This window comes from Drosophila subobscura, chromosome A (assembly GCF_008121235.1).
Source record: "Drosophila subobscura isolate 14011-0131.10 chromosome A, UCBerk_Dsub_1.0, whole genome shotgun sequence".
Classification (NCBI taxonomy): Eukaryota; Metazoa; Arthropoda; class Insecta; order Diptera; family Drosophilidae; genus Drosophila; species Drosophila subobscura.
In genome coordinates this window covers 9,476,246-9,504,237 of record NC_048530.1, presented here as the reverse complement: position 1 = coordinate 9,504,237, position 27,992 = coordinate 9,476,246, and the positions used below count along the sequence as shown (strand labels likewise).

The window sequence follows — 27,992 nt, the reverse complement described above, 5'->3', positions numbered from 1 at the left end:
AATTCATTAAATATACCATTATATACCGATATACCGAAAATATACGTTGAACTTATTTTCGTAGTCAAAATTTCTTCAAAAGTGTGGTCACCCTGAGTGTGACCGCTTTTTCACATATACATCCGCATTTTCCAAATTTATCACCAAAAGAGGGCGCTCGAGAGACTTGAGATGCAAACTCTATTGGAACACTGTCGGTGTTGACCATTATTGGTATATAATGGTATATTTAAGCAAAACGGCTTTTTGACATTATAATAACGAACAAGAAAATGAAATTTCAAATCAAAATCATTTAGCGGTATTTCATTTACCGGAAGGTATTTTTGGTATATTTCTGTGGTTTTCTTTAGCTCACATTTTAAACGCAAATATGAGGATCATGGTATGTTTGGTAACGGGGTGGATTTTTTACGCCTCCTTCTTCTCAGTAACTTTCTAGTGGGAAATTAAAAAATCGTGTTTTTAAAAGCTTGATAGAACATTTTATGAACAATTATTTTTTAAACTCTTTCTTCATGTTTTTTTTAGGCAAGGGAGAACAGAGAGATTAAAATAAACTACTCTTCTTGAATTATAATCAATCAACCGAATAAAAATATATGTTATCGCTGGGGGTCTTAATTAGCTTGTAATATTAAATCAAAAATACAAATTGAGAAATATTATCTTACTCGGTATATTTATGGAATAATATTGGAATAGGAGAATACATATTTCGGTATCTTTGTGGGGCCAGACGGTATGTTTTATTGGTAAACCTCCGGGCACACTGCTTGCCTATCACAAAAATTAAATTGGAAGTGTAATATTGTTTTATCGTGCCACTATATATAAAAGTGAATGGACCTCGTTCGCGTACGAGTGTGCAATTTTTTTTCTGTTTGTCTGTGAACATCAGTGACACCCCCCGCGCCCCGCATACAACTACCGTCGCCACGCCGCGCAACGCAGCAACAGCAACAACGACAGCAAGAAGCGGCCGCAACAACAAAACAAAAAGTGAAATTGCCTTTTGCGGAAACCAACAAAAAATAAGAAAAGAATTAAGTACAAGCACACACACACACACACACACACACCACACGTTGAAGCAAGTGAAGATTGTTGTTAACACGGCACCCGTGCGTGTGTGTGTCCGTGTGTAGGTGCGGTTGTGTGCGTATGTTGTTGCGTTCCAACGCAAAACCCAACAACGAAAACAAAACGTTCCAATTGGAATACCGCCTGCTAAGAAGAACAGCTGGCCCCACCAAAAAACAAAAAACAGGCGGCCAAGAACATTTTAGCCCAAAAAGACCATCTGAACGGGGTCTAGCAGCGTTTTCTAGACGAAAAGTGAAACATCTGAGCGGTGGCCAAAGAAAAACGAAGCGGCTGTCATAATGGGCGATTTCGATCTGAATGTGGATAGTCTCATCCAGAGGCTGCTGGAAAGTAAGTACCGTTCCCTGATCGATTCCTACAATAATATATCCCAATATCCCACTATCCCAATTCCTGATTCCCTATTTTTTAATTTATTATTATGTGTGCGTGTGTGTGTGTGTGTCCGAGCGGGGAGAGCGCCACATATAATGAATGATTGCATTTTCCAATTATTGCACATTGTTCGCTGCTTAAATTGCAACAACAGGCATACTAAAAGCAGCCGCAACAACAAATTGCCATAAAGGTCTCTCCCTCTGCTTTGACCATTTGAATTTGACTTTTGAATCAATTAAGAATTTAATTGATTTTCATTGCTTCTCTGACAAAAAATGCAAACAACAATAACAGTGCCCCAGTGCCAGCAGCAGTAGCAGTCGCAGTCGCAGAAGTTCCATTTCCACCAAAGGGGGGTTCGGTCGTTCTGGTCTCATTAGTTTTTACATAACCCCAACAGAGAGTGAGAGAGAGAGAACAGCCAGCAGGCAGCATCGCATCTCTCTGTTACGATCACTTAACAGAGCTCTATTGCTCTCCCCCGCACTGCCACTCTCTGATGAGTCGTAATCTGATGACGTCATGACCGCCACGATTGTGCCCGTCTGTTCAATGAAACGGAAAAACTGATAATGCGAATGATTCAAAAGAAAAAGAGCACCCACTAGAGAACCAAAACGAAATGACTGGGGGGAGCAGACCCGAAACGACAAAGAGAATGCGAGTCACATGAGTGCGATAAGGAAAGTCATGGCGTAGAGAAAGGAGACTAGGTAAGAGAGAGAGAGAGCAGAACTTCTACCGTTAAATACGTAGATTTGGTTAGAGATGGAGCGGATCAGCAAAAAGCGAGGTCATATTTTGATGTAGGGTTAAGCTGGAAAAGATGGAGAAATGCTAACTGTTAGATGGATTTCATTAGAGATGGCCGCCTCGTGAGAATTTCCAGCTGCAAGACTGCTGACAATGTTTATGGCTTTCATTAGAGATGGGAGACTGGCAACTCGGATCGCTCATTTCATTCGGGTTTCTAGCATATGTATGTAAAAATATGCGACTTTTCTCGAAAGCGTTAAAGCGCTAAAAAGTTTACATTTTTGCTCTCCTTTTCATACACTTTTGCCTTCTTCCGCTTTGCTCATCCCACTTTTCAACGGCTGGCCGCCACCTTACATCCCACATCTCCTAGGGTTGCCGCTTAAGCCTCTTAGTGCCTTTCCCTTTAGCCGCTTCTACCAGTGTTGGATGATATGGTAGAGAAAATGGTTGAGGGGAGGGAACGGATCCAGCTTTAGCTCTGGCTGCCAGGGAAATTGCATTTCAACATTGCTCTTTTTCGGTTTCTTGTCCATTTCCGGAATGAGTTTTCTTCTTCTTTCCCTCGTCTTCTTTTTCACACCCTACAAGAGGTAAAGAGATGAAAAAGGAAGAGAATTTGTTGACGCTTAAAGGTAGACGCATCAAGGTCACCAAGTAGGCTAGGTCATGACAGCCGCCTCCGTACATCCTTGACTAAACAAAAATGTCATTAATTTTGATCTACTCAACGCCACGTACATAGTACTATGTGGCGTCATCAGGCCTGTGTCATCAGAGCGGCAGAATTGGCGGATTGGGTACAAAATTTCATTTGTCAAATTACAAAATGAAATTGAATTTTTAGGGCACTTTGGCCGGGCGGTTTCTCCATCATCGTTATCCCCAACCCCTCGCTTTCGCTGACATCGTTAAGGGGTGGGTGTAGGTTGGTCTATAAATATCCACAATGAAAACCCTGGAAAATCCTGCAAGTTATAGATACAAATTTGAACAGAATCTGCCGAAGTCAATCCTTAATCCTTTGTGCGAGGATGTTTGTGTGTGGTTGTTGTTATTTTAAGTTTTCACCCAGCCTGGACCCAGCCACTCCTACCTCAACACCTACTGTCTCCCTCTTTGGTTTTGTTATATATTTAACTCTATAATATACTATATCTATATGTATGCATACAATATGTATAAATATATGTACACCTGTACTGTGTATGATCTGTGCAACGACAAACAAAAACATAAAGATTTCAAAAAACAAAAAGAGGCCGAAGAGCATGCCCAGAAGCTGCTCATCGCTCAGCAATTGGCCGCTGCTGGTGGGGCGGCGGTTGCCGTTGCTGCCGCAACTGCTACTGCTGCCGCTGCCGTTACCACCGCCGCTGCAACGTCATCGTCATCAACCAGCACATCCGCTGCCGCTACCGCGGCCAGCAACAGTTGTTTGGGTTCGGCCGCTGGCACCAATCACGATCCGCTGGAGGATCTGACCGAACAGCAGCGCCGACTGCTGCAACAGTATTCGATATCGCCGCCCAGCGAAACGATGATATCGGCCGATGGCGATCAAATAACGGTGCATCATCCGCGCGAGGAGCCAAAGAAATCTCGATTGAAATTGCGTGACTTTTTCGTCGCCGAATTCGGTATTACCTAAAACCCCCTTCTTTGATTACACTCTCTGATGATCAATCAAATCAATCGTCACAATTTGTCAGTCCATCGTGTGTTGCAAGTGCAAATGCAAGCGCCAAATCAATATCCCCTCCCTTCCTCCACCACACCATCCAATCACCGCACGTCAGCAATCTCTTGGGTTATCCGCTTGTTGTACTTCAGAGCCCCAGGGATGTGTGCTGTATGTAATTTCTGTCTGTACTTTCCCATCATCTCATAGGGTATTTCATAGCGCTATATCGCTTTCGATGTTGTTGTTGTCTTTTAAATATTTTAAATTGTGTAAATCACAGCTTCAGATTCATAGAATTAATAGTATCCATAGAATATGCTTATATGTATGTACATACATACATATGTACATACGTGTACGTGCCGTAGTTTCCGTGACAGAAAAATGTGTGTGTTTTTCCACAACTGCAATTGCAATTTCAATGCCAAGTGCTTGACCGCAAGTGGACCGCCCCTGTATCCCCTGCCTCTGTTATGCAATGCAACCCCACTATAACTAACCCAAACACCCAACCCCAATAAACCACACAGTAAAATCCCAAATTGCTTGCATCTAATTGTTTTCACACGAAGCCAAATCCACAGTCATCAAATTGTAATGTGTGAAGCATATTATATAAATCAAATTCTATGATGGCGGGGGGTGGACTCAGCCACTTGCTATCCAAAAAAAGCAAAAGGAATCTCGTTGAATGCGACACGCGACACACGTTGGTGGGGAGCGCACAAACAGAATTTCCGCTGATAAACAATAATCATAAACTAGACAAAAATTGATTGGCGTTGGAGTGGCGGCGCAAAAGAATTTGCTGAATACACTCACTCGCAGATGGATTGGATCATACCTTGAATAGATTTTGTCATTTGATTTGTTAGCAAATGTTTTATCTGTTTATTTTGTTTTGGTTTTGTTTATTTTACTGTGAACCATTTATGATACTCCCGCGAACAAAACTCTCACCAATGATATCGAATTATAATGAAATGCGGCACTTTTTTTCCTACTTTCTGGATAATTGCGAACAACAAGACTCCGCTTGGGACCTTTGGGAAAATATTTATTGTAATACAGAGCTATTCGATTTTATAAACCATAAATGTTTTTAGTTCGTGGAAAACAAAAAAGATTCCATAGTACCCTCCCTCCCAGCAATAAAAGAGGGTATCAAAAACGTCAGCGACGATGAGTAAGAAAACTAAAAGTAAAGAAATATTCAGCAGTGACAAGCAGAAGCGGAAACAAATAGCGGGACTGGGACGCCCTTTTCTCTTTCTCTCTCTCTCCTTCTGCATGTCTGTGCCTGCCTGTGCAAACAAGTTCATTCACGTGACGACTCTCGTGTTATTGTTATTGTGTCGTCAGCATTTACACAGCTAATCAGCAGTGATGCCAGAATTTTCTTGCCAATACAAGCTAGATTCGGACCAAAAATAACACAAAAATGGCTAAAAACAAAAATGTATAAGCTTTCAATTTGGCTTATGTAGACTCAAGCCAACCATGCCCCCGCTTGCTGCTCTTCTGTCTTCGTGAATTTGTATGGCAAAGTTTATCTTATCAACCAGCCATCATGAAAATGTTGTTTATAAATAATGTTTGGTCATTTCACATTCATATTTCTCACACACGAAGCATCGAAACAAAGTTCCCACCATGAATGACATAAAAAACTTTTTGCAATATTTTTAAAGCAGTAATAAAGCCGAGAAAAAGCCTCGAAATACACATGTAATGCTAAAACAAGCCCATTTGTCAGCACTGCTAATCAGCTGCAGTGCTGCCTAAATGAAGCAGCGAAGAAAGAGACCAGAGGCAGAGCAGAGCAGGGCATTCAACGAAGGTTACAACTACTGTTAGTCCACCCCCTCCGTGGCCCATCTTTCGACACAATCGCAAATGCGACGACACTGTCCAACAAAAGGTTTTGAAAAAGTTGAGAAATAAAGAAATATTTTAAATAATAATTAGAAGATTATTTCTAATGATTAAACCAGATTAAATTTAATAGTTGCAAAATTTGTATTAGAAACATATTAAAATTTTGATTGTTTTGGCTGCATAGTGTTATTGATTGCCGCGCAGAGTGTTAGAGGGGATAAAGTAGTACATAGTATGTATGTACATATGTATGTATGTATGGGGCTTTAGAGCCTATCCCTTTCTGTGTCACTCTCTTGAGGGCACTCTTTGTGCCTTGAATAGCAGTGTGCCAAGGCCCATGTTCCTCCACCCATATACGACGAGTATGTAGAGTAGGAGTCAAGCCCGCCAATCCTTGTCCTAGTGACAGCAATTTACGTGCACGTGCCTGCACCCCTGCTCTGAAAAATATCCTTCGTTATTTCTGATGCATTTCTAATGTTTGTATAATATTTGTATAATTGAGTTGGTTCTTTCTCCTTCTACTTTGGCTTCTTCTCTTGTGTGTCTGGGCGACATCGTCAGTCCATTTCATTCCATTCCAATCGTTCCATCGCCACTCAGTATTGTCATCGTTTTCGTGCTTTTGTTGATTGTTGATTTATATTTTTTGTTGATTGGGATGAAGGCATCTTCGTCAAGTCTGTTTGTTGTGGGGTGCGGCGCGGCGCCACTGATTGAAAATAGAATTTGAATGTCATAACCTTCACTCGAGTCAATTCTCGTACAGGGTACATATACTCGTAATACTCGTAATAATAATAATAACAACCACAAGTGGAAACAGCAGGGAACGACGCAGAGAATTGGAAAATGGCAATGGCAAATAATAGGATCAGGAATGGTAACCAAACATTGCGTGTCTAAGGAGGATTCTGCTCTCTCTTTCTTTCTCTCTTTCTTTGGTTTGCTAATGCGCCTCTATTTCCATTTAAGTGCTTTTTGATTAGCTTTTACTATTGACTTTTGGGCACATGTGTACCCACGTGTGTGTGTGTTGTGTGTGTGAGTAATGAGTACCACTACAGTTGCACGCACCATCCCTAGGAGTCGGAGCCTCGTTGTCTCCTGTTTGATTTACTATTTTACTGCTCTCACATGCGATCTCTTAAGTACTTGCCTGTAACTCGTTAAGCCAGTAGATAAGTATTAGGTATCTACTTCTCTATTTGCTCTCTCATTCTGGATTCTCGAATGACGAATGACGTTGATCCGAACTGTGAACAAAAGGGGATCCATTCTCGCTTCGAGTGTTAATGGGATCTCACGTTTCCAGCTGTTGAGCGAATCTTTCAATTGATCATCGTCACGTTTTCAGTCACTCAACTCTTTCATTCATGAATGAAAACGGCTTGAATCTCTCTCGTTCTCTCTGTATTTTTCTCTCTTTTATTTTATCTCTGTTTGCAGATCTGCTGATCAATTATCTCCGTTATATGCCTCTGTTGCTTCAGTAACTTCTTTTATGAGTGCTATAAACACCAAAATTATGGCAATTGCATTCAAAATCTAAGATTAAAAGCAAAGAGGAGGGGGGACAACTCAATAGAACGACTTTCAGTGCTCAAAGATGAGGGAGAAAACAGGAATGGAACAAAAGTTTGTTCATTAAAAATAGAAAGAGCAACAAAACGTACGCTTCATGCATGCTTGAGCACAGTGAACCCAAAAGCCCCAAAAGCCCCCCAACCGCCTCCTCGAATTATGCGAACATAAATGCACACTTGAAAAAAATATATCATCTTCCTCCACATTTAGGCAATTTCTTTATTAAGCAAATGTAGCAAATTGTTCCTATACAATTTTTTAAGGTAAATGGCTTCGTTTGTATAGGAAATTTTAAAGTAATTTTTGCATTTACAAACAATTTTTCTTTGGTTCATCTTTAGACATTTAGGAATCAATTTCTCTGAGTGTTGTGTACTTTTAAGGCAGTAAGCGCAGCAGTTACTGTTACAGTTATTCCAACAAAAACCGTAGATGTTTTTAATTACGATTTTACTTCCCTTTCTCTCCTCTCTGCTTTGCTCTACTCTGCTCTGCCATTGCATTTCTTTCTTTCTTCTATTTTTAAGAGAGTTACAACGCGGCTGTTATATGATATGACACCATAATTCTCACTAGTGTCCACAAGTGGCACCTGTGACTACACATATTGCACCCTTGTGGATGAGCCCCATGCACTGCCCTGCCGCCCTTGCACTCAACTTGTCGCGCGTAGCCAGATAATTTTTTTTTGGGATCTGTTGCGTTGATGTTTGTTACAAAAAACAATCTGATATTTTTTGGATGTGAAATACATACATACATACATATGTACATAGTTATGTAAGTACTCGCATTTTTAAGGGTCACATTTAGGACCAATTTCTGTTCCTGTGTTTATTTTCTACCTGGACACTGATTGGTCTCTTGTTTGGGCTGCTACTCTATTTTCTTGCACTCTTCATCTTTGCAGATTCTATTCTTGGGCTTGTAGCTCCACTTGGAGTAGCCTTTTACCACTATCCCTGAATGCCAATTTTCACACTGACCCTGGCACTGTCCGATGGAAGCTTGTAGCCCCAGATCGCACCCAGTTTCTTCGTTGAACGCCACACCTTTACGCTACCCTGTAACACACCCTGGGCTCTAAGTCCTCCCTTGAACCGGGCCTGCCTCACAAAGCTTTTTGTCACATTGCGTGCACTTGGCGAATAAAAATGAGCGACAAAAGAGGAAAAAAGAAACACAGGGTGAGGGAGCAAGAGTGTCAGAGGAAGAGGAATGCAAAGTGTGGCAGAGTAGTTGTTAAAAGGGAATGCCAAAGAGAGGTTATGTGGAAGGGGTTATGGGGGGTTACAAGAATTGCCAGAGGCGTAAAAATGTTTGTAGCTAATGACATGTGTGTGTGTGTGTACGTGGGTGTACTCACATTTTGAAGGTCACCCCATGGGATAGAGTGGAATGGGGTGGCGTTGGAGTAAGTATTACAACCTGACCATTTGACCCAAAAAAAAAGAAGTGTAATTTCTCATTTATTTTTCTCTGACGAAAAAACACACCCAAGTACGACGGAGTAGCAGCGGAGTACGATGGACTAGTAAAGGGTCTCCACGATTATACATATGTACATATACTTTGACCTTTTGGCTTAGTTTTCTCTTCGTTCTCTCTCGCTCTCTCTTTTCTTTTTGTTATTTTTGATGCTCTCTATCTCTCTTCCTCCACTTTTCTTATTATTCTTTCTCGTTGGATTCGGCAGATGAAACTCCCACCAGCGAAAGGAATGATTTTTTTAAATTGTAATACAAAACTGCACACGACCGTGAACATCTTTTCTAAAATGAATTCTGAAAGATTGAACCTTCCATGTAACTCGTTTATTTATTTATTTGTTGAAATGCGAGGTTCTTATTTCTAATGTTGTGTTTACGTACGTCATAGTATAATATGAATAAGTAAAATGATATATGTACTTACATTGAACATATGTATGTACATATGTATGTTTTTTCTTATTTATGAGGCTATTAAGGTTCTTTTGGGCTGTGAAGATGTCAACATCGATCTTTATAGCTTTCATGAGTAGTTAATTAAGTGATTTTAGAATTGATTTAATTTTCTCGTTTTTTTCTTTCATCTGACAACACATCATTGTGAGCTTTTAAGTGGTTTATGTACATATGTACATAAAAATATCCCAAAAAAAGCTAAATTAATCTCTCTAAATGTTTTGCTACATGAGGTGTAGTCCAAAGGTCACGCCTCCTGTGTCACACACCTGTGTGACAGTGGGCGTTTCAGTGGAAACTTTCACTGCAATTAGGGTTCCATATTTGTAAGCCTTTGTGTGTGTGTATGTGCCTTAAATTTTCAGCTTTCGTACCTTTGCAAAAACGCAAAACGCAGTTAACGCCTCTTGAGTCTTTGACGTCATAAGGGGTGGTCAGCACGTAACCCCTGTGCCCCACTTCTTTTCCAAAACTTTTGTGCTGGTGATGGTGTGTTTGCGGTTGCCCATGATTTATGAGACCCACACAGACACTGACGTGGACGCAATGTGGGATTGCAATTGGCATGACGTGTAATTTCACTTAGGTCAAGAGCAACTCTGTGTTCCGTTCCGTTCCGTTATGTTCAGCCAAGCGTTGCCACCTTTTCTAAGTAGTTCTAATTGCTGACTGTACCCCTGTACTCTGTTCCCTCTCCCGTCATCTCTCTGGGTTGCTGGGTTCCTTTCTCTACTCTGTGTGTGTGTGCATGCAATTTTAATGTACCCATGGCTCTTGCTACATTCATGAGACGCAGACGGCCCTCTGAAAATATAAATCAACAAAGTTCCTTCCTTCCCATCGCGAAGAGAGTCCTGGTGGAGAGGGAGGGGGGTCAGTCGGAGCCAAATGTCGCAGCAGTCGCACTGCATAAAATATGACTTGGCCCCGCATTTCATCGATATAAAAGTGTGTCGGGGGGCAGGACGGAGATCCCTTCTTCATTGCGCTGGAGCACGTTCTCTGACTTTAAGCCGATTATAAAAGTCCCAACAGGCAAAGAAAACAGAAACCAATATGCCTTTAATTGGCCAGCAGCACAAGGGACAAGAAATTCCAGCCAGAGAAATATCGAGAAGTTGTGGAAAATACTCAATTAATTTTAAGACGCATATTTCTTTTAGATTTTATTTCTCTCTTCAAAATGAAAGACAAACAGAAATGAAGTGTCGAATACCCAATGATTGGATGCATTTTTATGAGCCAGACCGTAGATTTTTACAAGGAAATTCAAAATTAGGGCTTGAAGCATAACAAGATTGAAAATTATAGCAAATCAGAATATGATCAACAAATTTTTGAACAAGAAAAAGGGAGTTTTGAGCCAATCCCAACATCCTAGTGTGTTTTAGAGGAAGTGTGGCACTGAAACGTGCCTTAAGAACAAATGATTTGAAAATCATTTCCGAATGTCCTTAAAATTAAAATTCGTATTAAACAATTTAAATACAATTCTACCGAAACCTCTTGGCTTCTTATTTACAGCGTCTATCGTGATGTTGTTATCTTATTTTCCTCTATTTTCGTCTCTCCTTCTTTCTTTTGTCATGGACTCAGCCAAGTTTCAATAGAAATTTCCAATCACACATACTCTTGGCACTTTTCTTATTTACTTGTTAGATGACCTTGCACCAGTTTACCGCCAAGTCATTGCTCAACTTTGCGCCTACTTCCCTACAACCTGTCCCACATGACTCCGGCGCCCAAAACCCCCCGGCACGTGTCTGCAATGAATATAACTTTTTTCTAAAGCATTTCTGGGCTTATTTTTATATCAAAAATTGAAGAAAGAAAAAAGTTTTCGGTCAAGAAAGCCATGTACCTTGACCTTTAGAGGCCTTTGCAGCCCCCGAGGAGCCACCTACTTTCACACAAACATCAGAGAAAAGTGGGAGTGGCCAGGTAATGGCAAGCTAATGGGGGAGTTCCGGGGTGGAGCGCCCATTATCAAATGTGCGAAAGCCAAAAACGGAAGAGTAGAATTTGAATGGTGAATGGAGTAAGGAGGCAAGGGACATTAAATATCCTATTTTTGTAACCCTTAAATTTCAACTGAAAGCGAACCGTCTTGCTTCCGAAGAATGAAACATTTTTTCATCTAGAGAATTCTTGAAGTGCCTCGACAAAAGTTGAACGAGAAGAAATATGACATGGAATTTCAATCGTTTTTGTCCCTGGCTAAACGACAGGCTAAGGTTGCACCCACACATCACCGCATCGTGCCACATCACACCACAGGGAAGGGCAGCACCACCCTGGATACAGGGACATAAGACACCTCCCCTCCCACGACTTTCACACTCTCACCCTGAGCTGTCGCCTGAATGTGACGTTGAAAAATTAAACAGCGACAAAATGTGAAAATTCAATGAGAAAACAAGAAAATGGAAGGTTAACTTTTGGGGACAACGCTATGTGAGAGAATGCTTCCCTTAAATATGTGCAAATTTCTATATTTTTAGAGAAAACAGATTAGAAATTGTAGCCCGAGCTGAATCTTACTGTAAAATTAATGTTTAATTGCCAGAGAAACAAGGCCTTCAGGCTGGAGAATAGTAAACACATCAAGGGAAAGGAAACTATTTGGAATACCAAAGATCTCTTAGTGAGTTTAGATTGAAATGTATTAAAAAACTATCATATGTTCCTCCATACAGATCGGAGGGGTTGTCATCCTTGAAAGGGCATTAAAAGAACAGAGAAAAATTGTTGCTTCTATTTTCATGGACACAAAAGTAAGGACTCGTATAGAGGGTGGCACCTGGTTGTTGTTTTGTTAGTGTTATGATTCTTAATTAGCAAATAGTCAATGCAAATTGTTTGCACAATTGTTTGCCAAGCAAGGGATTCCATGTCCAATTGTTTAAACAGCTGCGGCAGACAAGAATAATTGAGTGGAGGTGGAATGTGCAAAGTACTGAGAAAAACAAACAAAACCACGAGAATGGTATCGCAATAAGGACTGGGGATGTGAAAGAAGTAAAAACAAACTTTTAACCAAATAATTAAATATAAAATAAACACAAGAGTTGTGTCTATGGAATCTACACGATCATTGAGGAAATGAATGTACATCCACATTGGTTTGCTATAGTTTTAAGGCTATTGTAAACAATCCAAAGATTTGAAAGGGCACACACCACAAAAGTGAAACAGTTTGAACTCAAGCTGCATACCATTTGTCGGTCATTCATAAATTTCACTCAATTTGATAAAAGATCTTCCACGGAAGTGCGACGGCTGGCGCAAGAAGCAAAAGCAAATTGGGTTAATCGATGACCTCCAGTCAAATGGAAATGAAAATGGAATTAAATCGAATCGAGAGAACGGAGCAAAAACCACAGCAAGAAAGTGCTCGTATGGTAGAAGCACTCCATTACTCATACGCCATGTATTACCATTCCAAAAGTAGATGTGTTGTCGCTGTCTTTCTGCTTCCTTGCTGCTGTTGCTATTCTCGATATAGTTATACCCTTGCAGCGAGAGTAAAACACTTTCGAGCATATCTTTTGTAACATTTTCGACTAATAATAATTACTGCGTTTATTAGCATTCAAACTAATTTCTCTTCTACTTTGTGATCAAACGTTTAACTGAAAAAATTGAATGGTGATCGGACATTAGTTGACAGAATGATCGGCTCCTGTTAGAAAAGTGATCGAAGGAGCAGGAGTACCGAGTGCCAACTAGCGGAAATATTCGAAGAAAATTACAACTTTATGTTTGACATTTTTTGATTTTTTAATCAGAGATGATCAACTAAAATATTTAAAAGTTTTCATTTTGTCGAACTGTCTCGGTCGTTTTGTGAGGGTATTGATTGACTCGGTCTTTTCCTCCCCGTTGTGGCTGTTGTTTTGGATGTTCTGTTGTTGTATTAAATGTGGGGAGAATGAATGACGATTTTTAAGGTCGTTCTGCGTTTGTGTGTGTCTTCCAATTATTGGCGATAAGATAAGTTGGAAAAGCGCTTACAGCGGACAAAATGGAATAAAAAGTAAGAAAAACAGAAACAGAAAACAGAGACGCAGTGCGAGAGAAAAAGAGAGAAACACATGAATCAGCCCAAGACGGGGGAAGGCTGTCGGTGGGTGTTCGGTGTTCGGGTTGGCCAACAATTGGCAAAAGCTTCCGCCTGGCGTCCATGACAACAATCATAACGAGTCGCTAATTAAGCAAAAGCTTCGAGTAAATAAAATGGAATTTGTACTCGCAGATGTAGAAGGCAGCCGCACATCCACATGCAGCACCCCCAACCCCACCCACACTTTTTCTACGTTTTATACGATATACGATGAAGAATCCCTTGAAAGTTTTCCTCTGGTTTTGCACATTCCGCACAGCAGAAATCATAGTAATATTACAGCAAGCAAATATAAAGTTTAATTTCGTTGCTAAGAATCTAAGTTGAGAAGAAATATTACTTGCAGTGGATACAATTCTCAGAAAGGGGGTTTCAGCATTTCAAAGAAAATGTTCTCTTAAGTTGAAAGAATGAAACAGTGGAGAGCATTTTCAAAGACACAATCTTAAAGGAGTCTCTCAGTGAGACTTTTAGTTGCTTAACAACACGACCTTCAAGGATATTCGTTGCGGGGCCCAAATGAAGTACAGACCCAAAACTTTGTTCACCAATAAAACAGAAGACATAAAATATTTCCTCTCCAGCAACCATTCCGCTTGGTTCTTTTCCAGGCAATCCTTTGGGTCGATCAGCCCAATGGCTTAGCCGCGGACTCGTGCTGCTGGCGTTGTGGTTGGGGGGATTCATTAGGCATTCCTTCGCTGGTTATAGCCCTAACGTTGCACCGCTCGATAAATGGCCAACGGGCGACAGCGTCCGAGTCAAAGCCAAATGAGTGCAGATGTTGGAAAAATGGCAGAAGGCAGGAAGCAGAAGGAGGTGAGGTGAGCAGACCTGAGGAGAGGAGAGAAGAGACGAGCGGGGTTTGAGAGGGGCAGCACTACTTACAGAATCGATCGCACGCTAAGAAAGAGGCAGAGAGAGAGAGAGAGAGAGAGTGGAAGAAAGAGGCAGAGAAATGCCATCGTTCGGTCCGGCTGTCCGAGCACCATGCCATGCCCTGCTCTTGCTCGTTTTGCCTTTTGCTTTTCTTTTGTGTTTTCCATTTTCCAATTTGCCAGCAAAAAACCCCATACACACACACACACACACACACAAAATGTGGCAAAAACAACAGCAAAAAGAACAGCAACAGCAACAGCAACAGCAACAACATTCACCGAATGCTGTATGCTAAAAATAAATGTTTATTTTATAAGATTTTTAGTTTTTTCGCCGCCCCTCCTCCCGCTGTTTCTTCTGTTTCGTTTTGGTTGTTGTTGCACGCGCTGAAAACTTTTTTCGGATTGTCATTGTTTGCCGCTCACTACCAATGCGTGTGGCAGGAGGCGGTGGCATGCCAGCAGAGACGCCGGCGGTGGGTAGGCAAACAAGCCAAAGGAAAAAGGAAGGAAAACATGCCCGAAATATGGTTATGTGTGTAAAAAGTTTCGTACATTTGTACTCGTATGCGCATAAGTTAATAGATTTCCACTGGCAACGGTATTCGTAAAATCATAATATTTGCATTTGAATAGCATTTACCGACCGTATGGCGGAGTCATCTAAAATGTTTCTGTATCTGTGTGCCTGTGTGTCTGTGTGTGTGTTTTCCATAAACAATATCTGTGTTTTTTCCACACAGAATATCATATGGTGGGTACACATGAAAATATGAAAATATATAAATATTCCCTGCATATGTACATACATGCCAGAATGAAGACTTCGCCCTGCCTTCACAGAACAATATATGAAATATTTGTGATTCTAGCATTGTGCTGTGTTTTATTCCGTGGATTTAAAGGCTAACATCCTCTTACCTTGTCCTCCCCTGAAATATTCCTAAAATTATGCCTGAACTTCCATATTTTTCTCTCCTGTATCCTGTGAATTTCTAGCTCATACTCTCCCCCGCCTAACAGTTGCAAGTATTCAATGTTGTTGCTCTTATGTTAAGCGTTCCTCTGTTGTTAAGGTCAAGAAGATTTTTTGTTCTCTCCTTAGACTCGGTTCAAGTTGTTTCCCCTCTCGGATTTCCCCATTTACCATATGGCGTGGACTTCTCTCTCTGTCTTTGTCTTTTTCCGCTATGGCCATGCTTTAAACAGTATTATTTATTTATTTCATTGCTTGTGTGTTTGTTTGCTTTTTGCCGCTTCTGGTGCTGGTGCTGTTTCGGCTTCTGTTTGCTGATTTTGCTGCCAAGTCAGAAAATTGATTTTTATAAATAGCGCGCATACGCAACGTGGTACGCACTGAAGTGTGGAAGGCACATGTACAGTCAGTCTGTTCGTCCGTCCTTCCGTCCATCAGTCGATGAGTGTTCCTTCCATGTGCAATGCCTCGAATGGCTTACAGTGTCTACCAAAAGTTGCACAAATTTCATTCGATTCAATTTCAATTTTACTCTACGAAATGAGTTGGAAAGTGCTGCTGCTGTTGCTACTGCTGGTGGGGCAACAATTTTCTCTGTTCTCTGTGCACTTTTCACTTTGATTCGATTGAATTTCGGATTGCGATTCGTTTGAGATTTTCCTATTACTTTTCCACTTTACGCGGGTGTTACGAAGCTTTTTCCCGGATACGCAATGCGTTTTCGTTAAATATTTAATGCTTATGATTAGATTTTGATTTTCTAGTCCAAGGAGAGCCCAAGGCAACGTACCGTGATGTCTTTGCCATTAAACCATTTCCATTAAACATGTAAGTGGATTTGTGGGTTATCTGTTACAGAGCAATCATCCCGGTAATTGTTAGCTCTTAGTAATAATGGTAATTGGCCAATTGAATAGGTCCTTCACTTGAATACAATCATGGATGGGCTCCCATGTGTTGTTTGTAATATTTTAAGCCTACGATTTGGTGGTAGTCCCCTAAATGAAGGTATTTATTCCGTTTACAATTAAACTAATGATTGGATTTCGACTGTATTATGTGTACATACATAATGCATATATAGGTAATTGCAGTTGATAAATGAATGGAATATATTTATGTTTGATCTGATTTATCCCAGCCAGACATTAAAGTTAATCAACCATTATCAGTGCAGCATTCATTCAGCTTGTAAAGTGGGTTGTGGGACTGTTGTGTTAAGTTCTTGTGCTATATTTCTTGTTGAACTCCACCCCTCGAGAAAATTGCAGTCTACAATTTACAGATTTTAGTTCAGTCCAATATATGTATGCAATTATTTACTGTTGGTTTGTATATGTTCATATTTTCGTTACAACGAAAATTGAATCGATTTATTTTGTAGTTGATATCGCCATAAAAATATGAATCGATTAATTTAAAATTCTCCGAATTCTACAGCCACACTTCGAGTATGTCTGTATGTACCTTTCTTTATCTCATACTTTTTCCTTACCTCAAAATCCGAATTTGAACTCATTTTGGGGCAATAATTTGTATACTTTCGTATTCGTACATCTTTTCGTGGTATTTTTAGAAGAATCTCCCCATTCCAATTACCCCATTACCCGATTACCCCATCACCCCATTACCCCATCATCAAATCATCACTGTTGCAGGCAAAATTAATTTCCACTTTGTTTGGTTTTCAGTTTTCGAGAGTTTTCTGGTCAATTTCATTTACAATTATTCCCCTAGAAAGACCAATTGCTGATCAGAGATTCGACTGTGTGCTGCATTTTTTTTGTTATTTTGGTGAGGACTACGCATACGCCATGTGTGCAACCCTCAAAAATGTTTAGCTGTGATGTAAATGCCGTTATAATCAGCGCTAATGTGCTTAAATAGGGTAGGGCTGAGGGCTGAGGGCTGTGTGAATTTGTGGTAATTGGGCGAGGGTATGGTGGTGGAGGTGGAGGTTGGTACCTTGGTTACCTAATGCGTGCTGCCCCCCAAGCCATCATCACATTTGGTGCTGTCCGGTTCGTTTTTGGTGTAACTTTTGAGCGAACTTTTCTTTCGCTCTTAGCCCTTTTTCCTTTTTCTGGTCAGCCAATTAGCTTGGGACCCTCCAGGTGCCCCTCCCAAAACACTAGACACCAGTCTCCCGTACCCCATCTATTTCTGGGTCAATGTTAAACGGAAGTATTTACGAAAGTTGATTTCGACCGCTTTTCCTTTAGGAGTTTGGTTTTTTGTGTTGGCTAAATCACTTGAAATCACGGAATCACCTTTCCACGCAGGAGTGGCAAAATTTGCATTTTGGATTACAAGTTCTGGGTCTGAAATTAAAGGTATTTTAGGGTGGCGGGAGGTAGTGCCATCACCCATCCACTCTCTACTTGGTTGCTTCATGTCGTATATTAAAGAACAATGATTTCGATCAAACCATTTCCGTTTCGTGCACAACCATTTGCTTGATGGAAAGGAAATCTTTTCTTCTTCGGGGCACCCATTAAAAACAATTTATTAGCACAGTTGGCGTAAATGTATATAATATTATTTCGAATTATCGCCTTTACATTTTAACCAGTTAAAATTCCCCGAAACGCTTAAGTTGGAAACGGCATATATTTCGCGACTTTTTCCCCTAATTCCCATATATTTAATACACTTGATAAACACCGAAGTAAACGGTTAAGTTCTAACCGGTTGAAAAGGTTCGAATCTCTTTTGGGAATTTTTCTTGTTCACAAAAAAGCGAATAATTACGAAAATTATTTGAATAGAAATGCAATTCGGATGTGGATGTGCGCTTGAAGCAATATTTTATGCCCACAGGAAATACGAAGGCCCCTCACCGTAACCAACAACCAAGTGGGTCAATGGAAAACGGAAACATTTACGGAACCAATTCGCATATGAAATTTGTGTCTGATTTTTGGCGGCGCCCAAGCGGTCGGTATGCAATGAATATGGGAAAATGGATAAAGGGCAATGCACAATAGGGAAAATGGGAAATTTCAAATGAGATTTTCTTGCACTTGTCCTTAATCAACGGACGGGCAACCCTGGCCTGGCTTGGCCTGCCCTGGCCTGTCCCTGTCCTGGCCCAAAGGCGTTCATTATTCGTTGCCTGTTGGCTGTTGTTGTTGCTATCTTTTGCTTCATTTGCTCGAATTTCAACTTGAGCACGCAAAAAGGACGGTGGCAACTAAGCCCAGGCCGGGGCATAGCACTTAATGGATAAGAACAACAACAGCAAGAACAGTGTAAAAGGAATGGAAATTTTGTGCTTGTCAAAGCATTAAAGCCAAAGGTCATGAAGGAGGCCTGAGCCCAGAGTTCTAGTTGATCCTGGTCCATATCCGCATTGCCCCGAAAACATTTCATCACACAGAGAAAATTACTATTGGGTGGTGGACCTGTGTGTGGCCCTGCCCGTAGCCCTGTCCGTGTTGCCATGGCTGACCAACCTGTTAATTAAATTTTAAGCTTACCTTCGCACATATTCGATGGAAAATTAAAATTGAAAATAGTATCCCAGTTGCGGTGCGGCCTGAAAGCATGGCCGCCTGATGGCATCCTACTTTTGTGCGGTGTCCGAATGAATTAACGGTTTGATTGTTGAACTGAAAGGCAATTTCAACGGTAAAGTTATGGCAGAGAAAAGATGGAAATTTTTCAAAAACTTTTTCAGAGACATTTGATTAAATGAATGCATTCAATTGCTATAATTTACAAGTGCAGTCATTTACAGAACGTCTTCACATCCGTTTGGGTATGTACCGACATCCCTTGGGATCTCTTGGTGGGGTATGTGGGGGTGGCGTTGCTGATGATCCACCGAAAACCCTTTGCACCGGCACCGACTTTGGTTTAGCCCAGAAATCCGTATGGGAATACCCTCTGGAGTCAACCCACCCATCCTGCCTCTGCATTCTGGGTGGGGGCAAAAAGTATTCTCTGCACTTAATTTACTCTCGCTAAACTTTTTGCCCCCTCCCCACTGTCTTTCTGTCTTTCTATCTTTCTCTTTGCCCCGCCCACTGTGTGTGTGTGTCCACAAAGTTTCATCTCTCGGCAGTTTTCCTATCTAAATGGCTTAACATTTTCATTCAGTTGAGTTCCCCTGCAGCCCCTGCTCCCCAGATTCATCTCTAGATTCAGTTTTGCTGAGCGGAAGCTGAGCTCCAAAGTTTGCTACCTCTGAAACGCCGTGGCACTGGTGCATTGGGCACGGGGCATGGGGCAGGGAAAATGTTTAACTTCTGGCAGCGGCTGCTCCACTTTTTCCGGCTCTGGGCCCCTGAGAGTTAATCGGGTCATAAAATGGCAGGCACAGAGTCTCCTTCGTTGCTTGCATGTGTGGGAGGGGTTGTGGGGTGGCCACAAAGTGCCGACACCTGCGACTCCATCAAAAGTCTTCAGTGGATAAAGCCAAAGGGGAAAAAAATGATGAATTTCGTTGGAAGATTAATGAATGAAAGCTGTTGGGAGGAACGTCGGATCAGTTTTTGAGGATAAAACTCTCAGATGTGGCTGCTCTTTATTTCTCCTTTATTAAAGACCCTTACCAGGCTGAGCTTCTGATTATTATAGATGTTATTCTCTGGGGGAAAAATATGAGTATCCCAGATTTCATGAGGGATCAACAGCGAAAGTTATCTGTGGATGGATGCCATCAAACTGTTGCATTGACACCAGTCCCACATCCTGCGCCATTCATTTTCAAATCAGAAAAAGTAAAAAACAACAGACGGGAGATGGGAAACGGGTAATAAGAGGAAGGGTATGGTAAGGGGAACGGTAAGGATGATAGGCTTCAGAGTGATGAGATGGAGATAGTGGGGGGAAATGCGAAGAACTGTTAATCGTGATGAACCAGTTAGAGATGTGACAGGAGCAGATGAGGCCGGAAGTTGGATGCTGCACAATGCCCCACATCCCGTGTGGTGGAAGGGGTAGGAGTACAACAGCTCCTGTAGAAGTCACATGCTAAATGTTACGTGATGCTCTGCGTCATCGTCTCCTCATGTAAAATGCATGAACAAAACAAACATGCGCGTCTTTTTTGCTTACGCATAATGTTATGGCACCACCCAGGCACCCAACCACCCAGGCACCCAACCACCCAGGCACCCAGCCGCCCCACCACCTACCTCCTTAATGCCCCAACCTCGCCCCAACCCCTTGGTGATCTCTTCTTTATGCTGACAAATGCCTGACAGCCAGAAAGGGAGGGTCGGGTGGGAGGCAGGCGGCAGGAGGCAGAATGATTGCCGAGTGGAACATTGCGGAAATTTGCATAAAAATGAAAAATAAAGCAAGCATCCCACTTTCGTTCTCCCTCTCTCTTTCTACTGCTATCTATCATCTCTTTCGATATCTCTGTCTCTCTTCCGCTGTGTGTTTTTTTTGCCGCATGTGTGTCATGTCATGCCACCAATATTCCAGCGACAGACAAGAAAATGCGACATGTGGTAGCGCTGTGATTTGCAACTCACGCAACTCACGGACGGAACTGCATTCGTTCGACTCCGTGAAGATGGAAAACCAACACAAATGAGACTCAAGAGTGCGACGGCATCCATTAACAAACGGAGGAGACCATTTGTGCAGAGACTTTTAGGCAATAAAAGTCACAGTGAACACAAATGGCAAATTAGCCATGCTCCGGTTGCAAATTGTTTGCCTTCGCTAGTGTTTGATTTTCAAATTGTGGTGCGATATTTCAACTGAATACTGTTGCTGATACACACACCGTTCCCAAAATATTCAAAAAGCCTACGGAATATTATGATAAACCCGCCCCCAACAGACTGTCGAGTGGAATAATCATGAGACAAAAGCAGATGTTGCTAATAAAATTTATGCGCCAGCGAAAGTAAATCTTTTGGGATAACTTTTGGCCACCTACGCTGGCATCTCCTTCTACTATAGGGCCCTTAAATTATGCGGAATCCGAGAGGTAGAGAGAGAGAGAAAATGCAACAGATTTTTTCTTAAGACCTGTCGCAGCTTTTGCATAACATAAATGGATTCCACTTTTCCACCACGAAGATAGAGTGCATGAACCCCTTTTGACTTGCATAATTTACGAGTGGAACTCCTTTGCCCTCATCCTCGTCCGTTCTGCCGCTGACTGGAGTGCCCGGGATTCCCAGGACGCCGCAGAATGGGAAAGGGAATGTGGGTGGGATGAGGCGGAGGGGCTGTGGAACTGTATGCTAATGCTAATGCGAATGCTAAGCACATGCTGCTTGCAGCAGCTGAGTGCAAACACAAAAAAAGTTCACGAAAAATGAACTTTGCCCCGCATTTTCGCATTTGATTAACTGCCCCCCACGTCCTTCTGGCATCTCCTGTTAAGGTTTTTGCCCTGATTATACAGAATGATGAATGACGCTAGAACGTCTGCACAAAATGGAAGATATAATATATCAATGGTCTGTAGAAATATAAATGTATATATTTTGTAGGGGAGCTATTGTGATCATTAATTCTTAGAATCTTTAAGTCCATCACCCATGAAAGCTCTATGCTAATTTTGCAACTGCGTTCACTATCAAATGCATTCATAGGAAAAATCTTATAATTATTTGCCATATCTTTACACGTTCTTTTATATGTTCACAAAATTCAAAAATGGATTTAAACACTATTTGAGTAGCAGAGTTGTGAATTATTTTTATACCCGGTACTCGAAGAGTAAATAGGGTATATTGTATTTGTGCGAATAACGGTTGTATGTAACGCACAGAAGGAAACTTTTCCGACCCCATTAAGTCTATATATTCTTAATCAGCATCAATAGCCGAGTCTACGTCTGTCTGTCTGTCTGTCTGACAATAAAAGCAGAGCCACCAAATTTTGCATCTAGACTTCTGTATGCTCACACTGTTACAAGTGTATTTCAAAAATTAGCCCCGCCCCCTTCCGCCCACAAAGGGCGAAAATCTCCCAAACCTACAATTTTAAAGGTAAAAGAAAACTAAAAACGCCATTCCGTAGGGAATGACCTTATCTATCGAATCGGATCCGATTGGATCATTATTATAGCCAGAATAAAGAAATTAATTTCCAGTGGCTAAACCCACCCTGTCCCGCAGCTTATATTTGTTTTTTGCACATTCTCTCATTCACACTCTGCTTCTGCAGTGTGCGGCCTCTGCCTCTAACCGCTAAAGTGCAGATGTAGTACTGAGTGCCGGGTATAAAAGTTGTGACGCGTAAGAAGCGTCTCACACGTCCCTTCTCGTTTTAAAATACATTCGGCTTGTTTTAAAATTTTAAATGTCTTTGCTTTCGAATCTAGTTTGTTTCGACTCTGACATTATGTCACCACAGTTTTTCCTGCCTTCTAGTTTCCAGTTTCTTTACTGTTTACTGAACGCACATTTTCCACAGCTATTTTATCGACACCCAATCAATTCCATTGAATGGCAAGTGCAAAGGACTTTTAACACATCTCGAGTGGTGGGCGATAACTTAAATTAACCATTTGCCAGGAATGGGAGGCACATCTGCTGCAAAGTGCATTTCCTGATGCTTTGGGGCAACGGTTTTGTTATCCTTGCACCATCCTGCAGTCCGCACACCCCACAGCCCATACCCACCCGCACAGTTCTCACTTGGGTCACATCCGGCTGCAGATCCTTCTGGTCCTTTGGGGCAGTGCTGCGGAGCTTTCGACCCAAATCGAGATTTGGCACACAACTTTCCAGGGGAGGAGGAGTGTGTCGCCCTGGTCTCTTGGGCTCTGGGTCTCTGTTCGCATGGACAGCATTTTTGGGGGGATATGCAAATTTAATTAAATTTTTGTCTGCACACGCACACAGATGCGACCTAGTTGTTCGTGAATGGATGGGGCTGGGGGCTTGGTGGGGGATAGAACTGCACAAAATTAATTGCAGGAAAGTGTCAGGGAGAGGGATCTGATACCCGTAATCGTCTTCAAGCAGAGACAACTTGCAATTATCCAGGGAACAGAACAAAAGAATGGGCCACATGCAGCAGTTGCACATTTCTTTTTTTTTTTTGCATACACACAAATGTATCAACATATCTACATACATAAATCATATTTTTATACATACACATGTATGCAGCGGCAGAGACTGACTCCGTTGAAGGTCGGACGTCGCCCACCCAGTGCACATTCATAATGCGCCACAAAGTAGGCAAGCATTTGTTGTGGCATTGTTATACATACATACATATGTATGTATGTATCTCATTCCATTCAACCTACACATATGTAAGTACATACATATGTATGTATGTATGTATCAACCTTCTTCGTCATTTGTCATACTGTTTGTCCTCTCTCTGTCTGTCGATTCGTTTCGTTTCGTGCTCGTTTGTCCCCCGTCCGCGTACCCATATCCGTATCCGTATCCGTATCCGTATCCGTACTCCTCTGTGTATTATTGCCAGAGTTAAATCTTAGGTTAAGCTAGAGTTCACTCAGACACACACATGCATATCTCTCTGTGTATATGCTAACTACTCATAACTAGTACGATCTGCAGGCCAGCTCCAAAACAAAACTAACTGAATGTTTCCTCCCACCCAAAACCCATTTTGCAGTGCGTAGCTGTCGTACCGGCAAACAGGTGCAGATGACCGAGGCGGAGGTGCGCGGCCTGTGTCTGAAGTCGCGCGAGATATTCTTGCAACAGCCGATACTGCTGGAGTTGGAGGCACCGCTGATCATCTGCGGCGACATCCATGGCCAGTACACAGACCTATTGCGGCTGTTTGAGTATGGTGGCTTCCCGCCGGCCGCCAACTATCTGTTCCTCGGCGATTATGTGGATCGGGGAAAGCAGTCGCTGGAGACCATCTGTCTGTTGTTGGCCTACAAGATCAAATACCCGGAGAATTTCTTCTTGTTGCGCGGCAATCATGAGTGTGCCAGTATTAACAGAATTTATGGTAAGTGCATCGATTATCATTTTGTAAGATTTATTCATATATTTACGATCCCACTCAGGCTTCTATGATGAGTGTAAGCGCCGCTACAATGTAAAACTTTGGAAGACCTTCACAGACTGCTTCAACTGTCTGCCAGTGGCCGCCATCATCGATGAGAAGATATTCTGCTGCCACGGCGGCCTCAGTCCCGATCTGCAGGGAATGGAGCAAATTCGACGCCTAATGCGGCCCACAGACGTTCCGGACACTGGGCTCCTGTGCGATCTGCTGTGGAGTGATCCCGACAAGGATGTACAGGGCTGGGGCGAGAACGATCGTGGTGTGAGCTTTACATTCGGTGTGGATGTGGTTTCCAAGTTCTTGAATCGCCACGAGCTTGACTTGATTTGTCGTGCGCATCAGGTGAGTGTCCGAGCAGCCATCTTTCTATTTAATTGATAATTATCCGACTTTGTGTTTGCTTGTGTGCCTTTCTTCAGGTTGTGGAGGATGGATACGAGTTCTTTGCACGTCGCCAGCTGGTCACGCTATTCTCGGCGCCCAACTATTGCGGCGAATTCGATAATGCTGGTGGCATGATGACCGTCGACGACACACTCATGTGCTCATTTCAGGTGGGATATTTATTATGAAACTTATTAAACCTCTAATGTCTGTTTACCCTTTGTTCAGATATTGAAACCATCCGAGAAGAAGGCAAAGTATTTGTACAGTGGAATGAACTCGTCACGACCCACTACACCGCAGCGAAGCGCCCCAATGCTGGCGACCAATAAGAAGAAATAATATATCCATCCGCTTCCATTTCCTTAAAGGTTCAACAACAACAAAAACAAAACAAAAAAAACCAAACAAACAGAAAGAAAACACTTGTATACATATAAATACATAATTCTATATATATACTTATATGTATTGAAAATCGAAAATGTCAAAATCTACAGTGAGAGAGTGTTGAGAGAGAGGAGAAGGAAAATAATTGTTAACATCCATCTCTCTCTCTCTATGTGCATATGGATAAACGTGCATGTGTTATGCAACTGTACTTGTATTCTATCTATCGCTATCAATAATCATGTGTGAATTCAAAATTCTTTGTTGACTGTCCCTTTACCCATACCAATAGTATATGAAAACCCAATCACAATTGAAAGTCCCGAAAATTCAGAAAACTATCTAAATTAAAAAGTACAGAGATGTTAAGCCATGAATTTAAATATAGGCACATTAATGTAAACTACATACATATACTATAATCGGTGTACTTCTAAATCTACACTTAACTACAAAAGCAAACGAATGCGAATGCGAAATCGAAAGCAAAACTAAATGCAAAATTGTAAGTTAGATGCTATCCACTCCTTCATTTCCACGAACCAAACCCAAAACCCAATCTAGCTTCAATTTGATCCACCCATTTTTCAGTTATCGTCTACATAAGTGTGTGCATTACAAATTTTTCCTACAAAAGTTGATCAACAACAACAAAAATAAACAAGAAAAAGTAAAAAAAAAAATTATATACAAACTATGAAAATAAAAGGAAGGATTATCTACCACTTAAGCTTAATACAGTTGTACGCTGTGCGCGTGTGTGTGTGTGTATTTTATTTATTATTTACTTAGGAATACGAATAGTAGATGATGTTCTATTGTTTATTTGATTTTTTTTTTGTCATTGTCATTTAATTAATTTATTGCCTAAACTATACTACTTATAAACAAAGAAAAAGCAACTAAACCTTAAACAGAGATAATTCAATATTATATTCTATATACTTAAACATATATTTTTGCGTTGTACTATGTTTAAGTGACGCGAAAACTGTTAACTGCTAACCGGTTAATGGGCATTTAAGGACACTCGACTCGAGGCTTGTTTTCCCCATGAATCCATACCAATACCTAGCGAAAATCCAACCTAACTTTAACTTTAACCTTAGCCTCACACACAAACAAAAAACGAAAACAAACAAACGATAGTTGGAAGAAAAAAACAAACAAAAAACTAAAAAAAAGGAGAACAAAAGAAAACGAATTTTGAAAGCATTGAAAAAGCATTACTTCAAGTACTTGAAACACCAATTTTTTGTGCATCTTTTATTTATACAAAAATTCGAAGAAGTAGCAGAAGTATTTTGCAGATTGAGGGGTATAGATGTAAATATATATATATTTAAAATATATATATATAAAGAGGAGAAACGAAAGATAAAACTAATTTTTTTCATCGTCGTAACTTATTAGATTGTAGTGCCTTTTTTGCCTCCCAAAACAACAAAAACAAAAACCAATAACGAGAATATAAACTAACAGAAAATGGTTTATATGTATACAGATCATAAATATATATATATATATATACAATACATACATAGTATACATTTTATATGCAACAAGGCGGAGATGGAGAGAGAGAGAGAGAGAGAGAGTAAATGAGGGACGGATGGAGTACGAGGAAGATGAAGATGAAGATGAAGAGGGTCAAGAAAAGCTTGTGGAAAACAAGTCAATTAATTGCATTACAAATAAACCAATAAATAACAAAAGCAACAAACAGAAGAAACGAACAGTGAAACAATATCGTATTTCTCTCTCTTATTTGAGCGTCTGTTTAGACCCTCTCTGATTTCGGATTTCGGCCAATTAGCAAAAACCCATTTCCCATAATCTGTTAAAGCTAAAGGAGCCGCAGCTATATACATATATAGATATATATATCTAAACAAAAATATGAATTAAAGATGGTATACAAAATACTACAAATGGCAATGGCCATGCGATAACGAGAGATGCAATGAGATAGAGACCGAGAGAGACGAGAAAACGAAGAAATGGGATAAACAAATAAATATATTTATTATTAAAAATCAAATACAAATTAATAAAAACTTTATGTAAACAAACCTGCACGTGTTTTTCTCCATATAAATTATTTAGTTTCTCAAAGGTACCGTGGCTTCGGCCAACGGAAGTGAGAGACCATATTAGTGTTTTATTTTTTAATTTATTGCCGGCACCACAGGCACGGTTGAATATGAGTGTAAAACTAAAATACAAAATACGAGATATACAATATAAATTCCCATGCTGCGGACGTCACAGCTCAAGCAGCACTGTCCGCGCAGCGGTTCCCAATTCTGCCGCGTCAGCTACCCGTGCAGACGCTGTCGGCGGATGTTTATGCAATTGATGAAACTCGATGCCCGTCGACTCCAGCGCAGTATCACCGTTCTTAAAAGGTACGAATTCCGCTAATACCATGCACCTGGTGGGGAGTGTTAGCTACTCTCCCTTTTCAAGAGTGGTCGCCCTCGAACCTCTGAAGTTCTCTATCAGCGCGTTGACCTGGACCAAATCCCTTCTCCTCTTGAGTAGGGAAATGCAATCGACGATGATGCCGATGGCTCCACAGAAAGCTAGTCCCACTCCAATGGTGAGGATGGGATTCACCCTGCGCATTGTGGTTCGCTCAATATCCTTCATGTAGTTGAGATTGTCCTCGCTGAGCTGGTTTGGGAATGGTAGGCTCAGGACCTTATGGGGCCCCGTGATGTTCATGGCAGGCACCGAGGCCATTTCGGCAGTCTGGTGTTTGGTGTTGCGCGATGCCGGAAACGGGAGCCGTTAATGGTGGCTAAGTCATCGAAGGCGACCAGTTGCGTCCCGGAGGTTTCAACCAACGTATCGGAAGCACAACTGATCGTAGCGGGTCTGTTGTTGACAATAATGACCCCATCGTTGACGAGGGTGA

General features: G+C 41.3%; 1 protein-coding gene across 3 annotated transcripts; it reads left to right on the top strand.

Annotated features, from left to right (window-relative positions):
- The first annotated feature begins 40 nt into the window (after positions 1-40).
- On the top strand, positions 41-26,198 carry LOC117903672 (serine/threonine-protein phosphatase beta isoform). Of its 3 annotated transcripts, none has more exons than XM_034816004.1 (6): positions 41-45; positions 1,375-1,437; positions 23,891-24,238; positions 24,297-24,640; positions 24,718-24,852; positions 24,911-26,198. In XM_034816004.1, exons 2-6 carry the CDS (start codon positions 1,386-1,388, stop codon positions 25,022-25,024), a joined length of 993 nt encoding a protein of 330 aa, XP_034671895.1. In that variant the 5' UTR covers positions 41-45; positions 1,375-1,385; the 3' UTR covers positions 25,025-26,198. The 3 variants fall into 3 exon arrangements, with proteins under 3 accessions (XP_034671895.1, XP_034671893.1, XP_034671894.1); XM_034816002.1 differs by lacking the exon at positions 41-45 and adding an exon at positions 3,483-3,881 and having other exon boundaries at positions 772-1,437; XM_034816003.1 differs by lacking the exon at positions 41-45 and having other exon boundaries at positions 778-1,437.
- Positions 26,199-27,992: the final 1,794 nt, after the last annotated feature.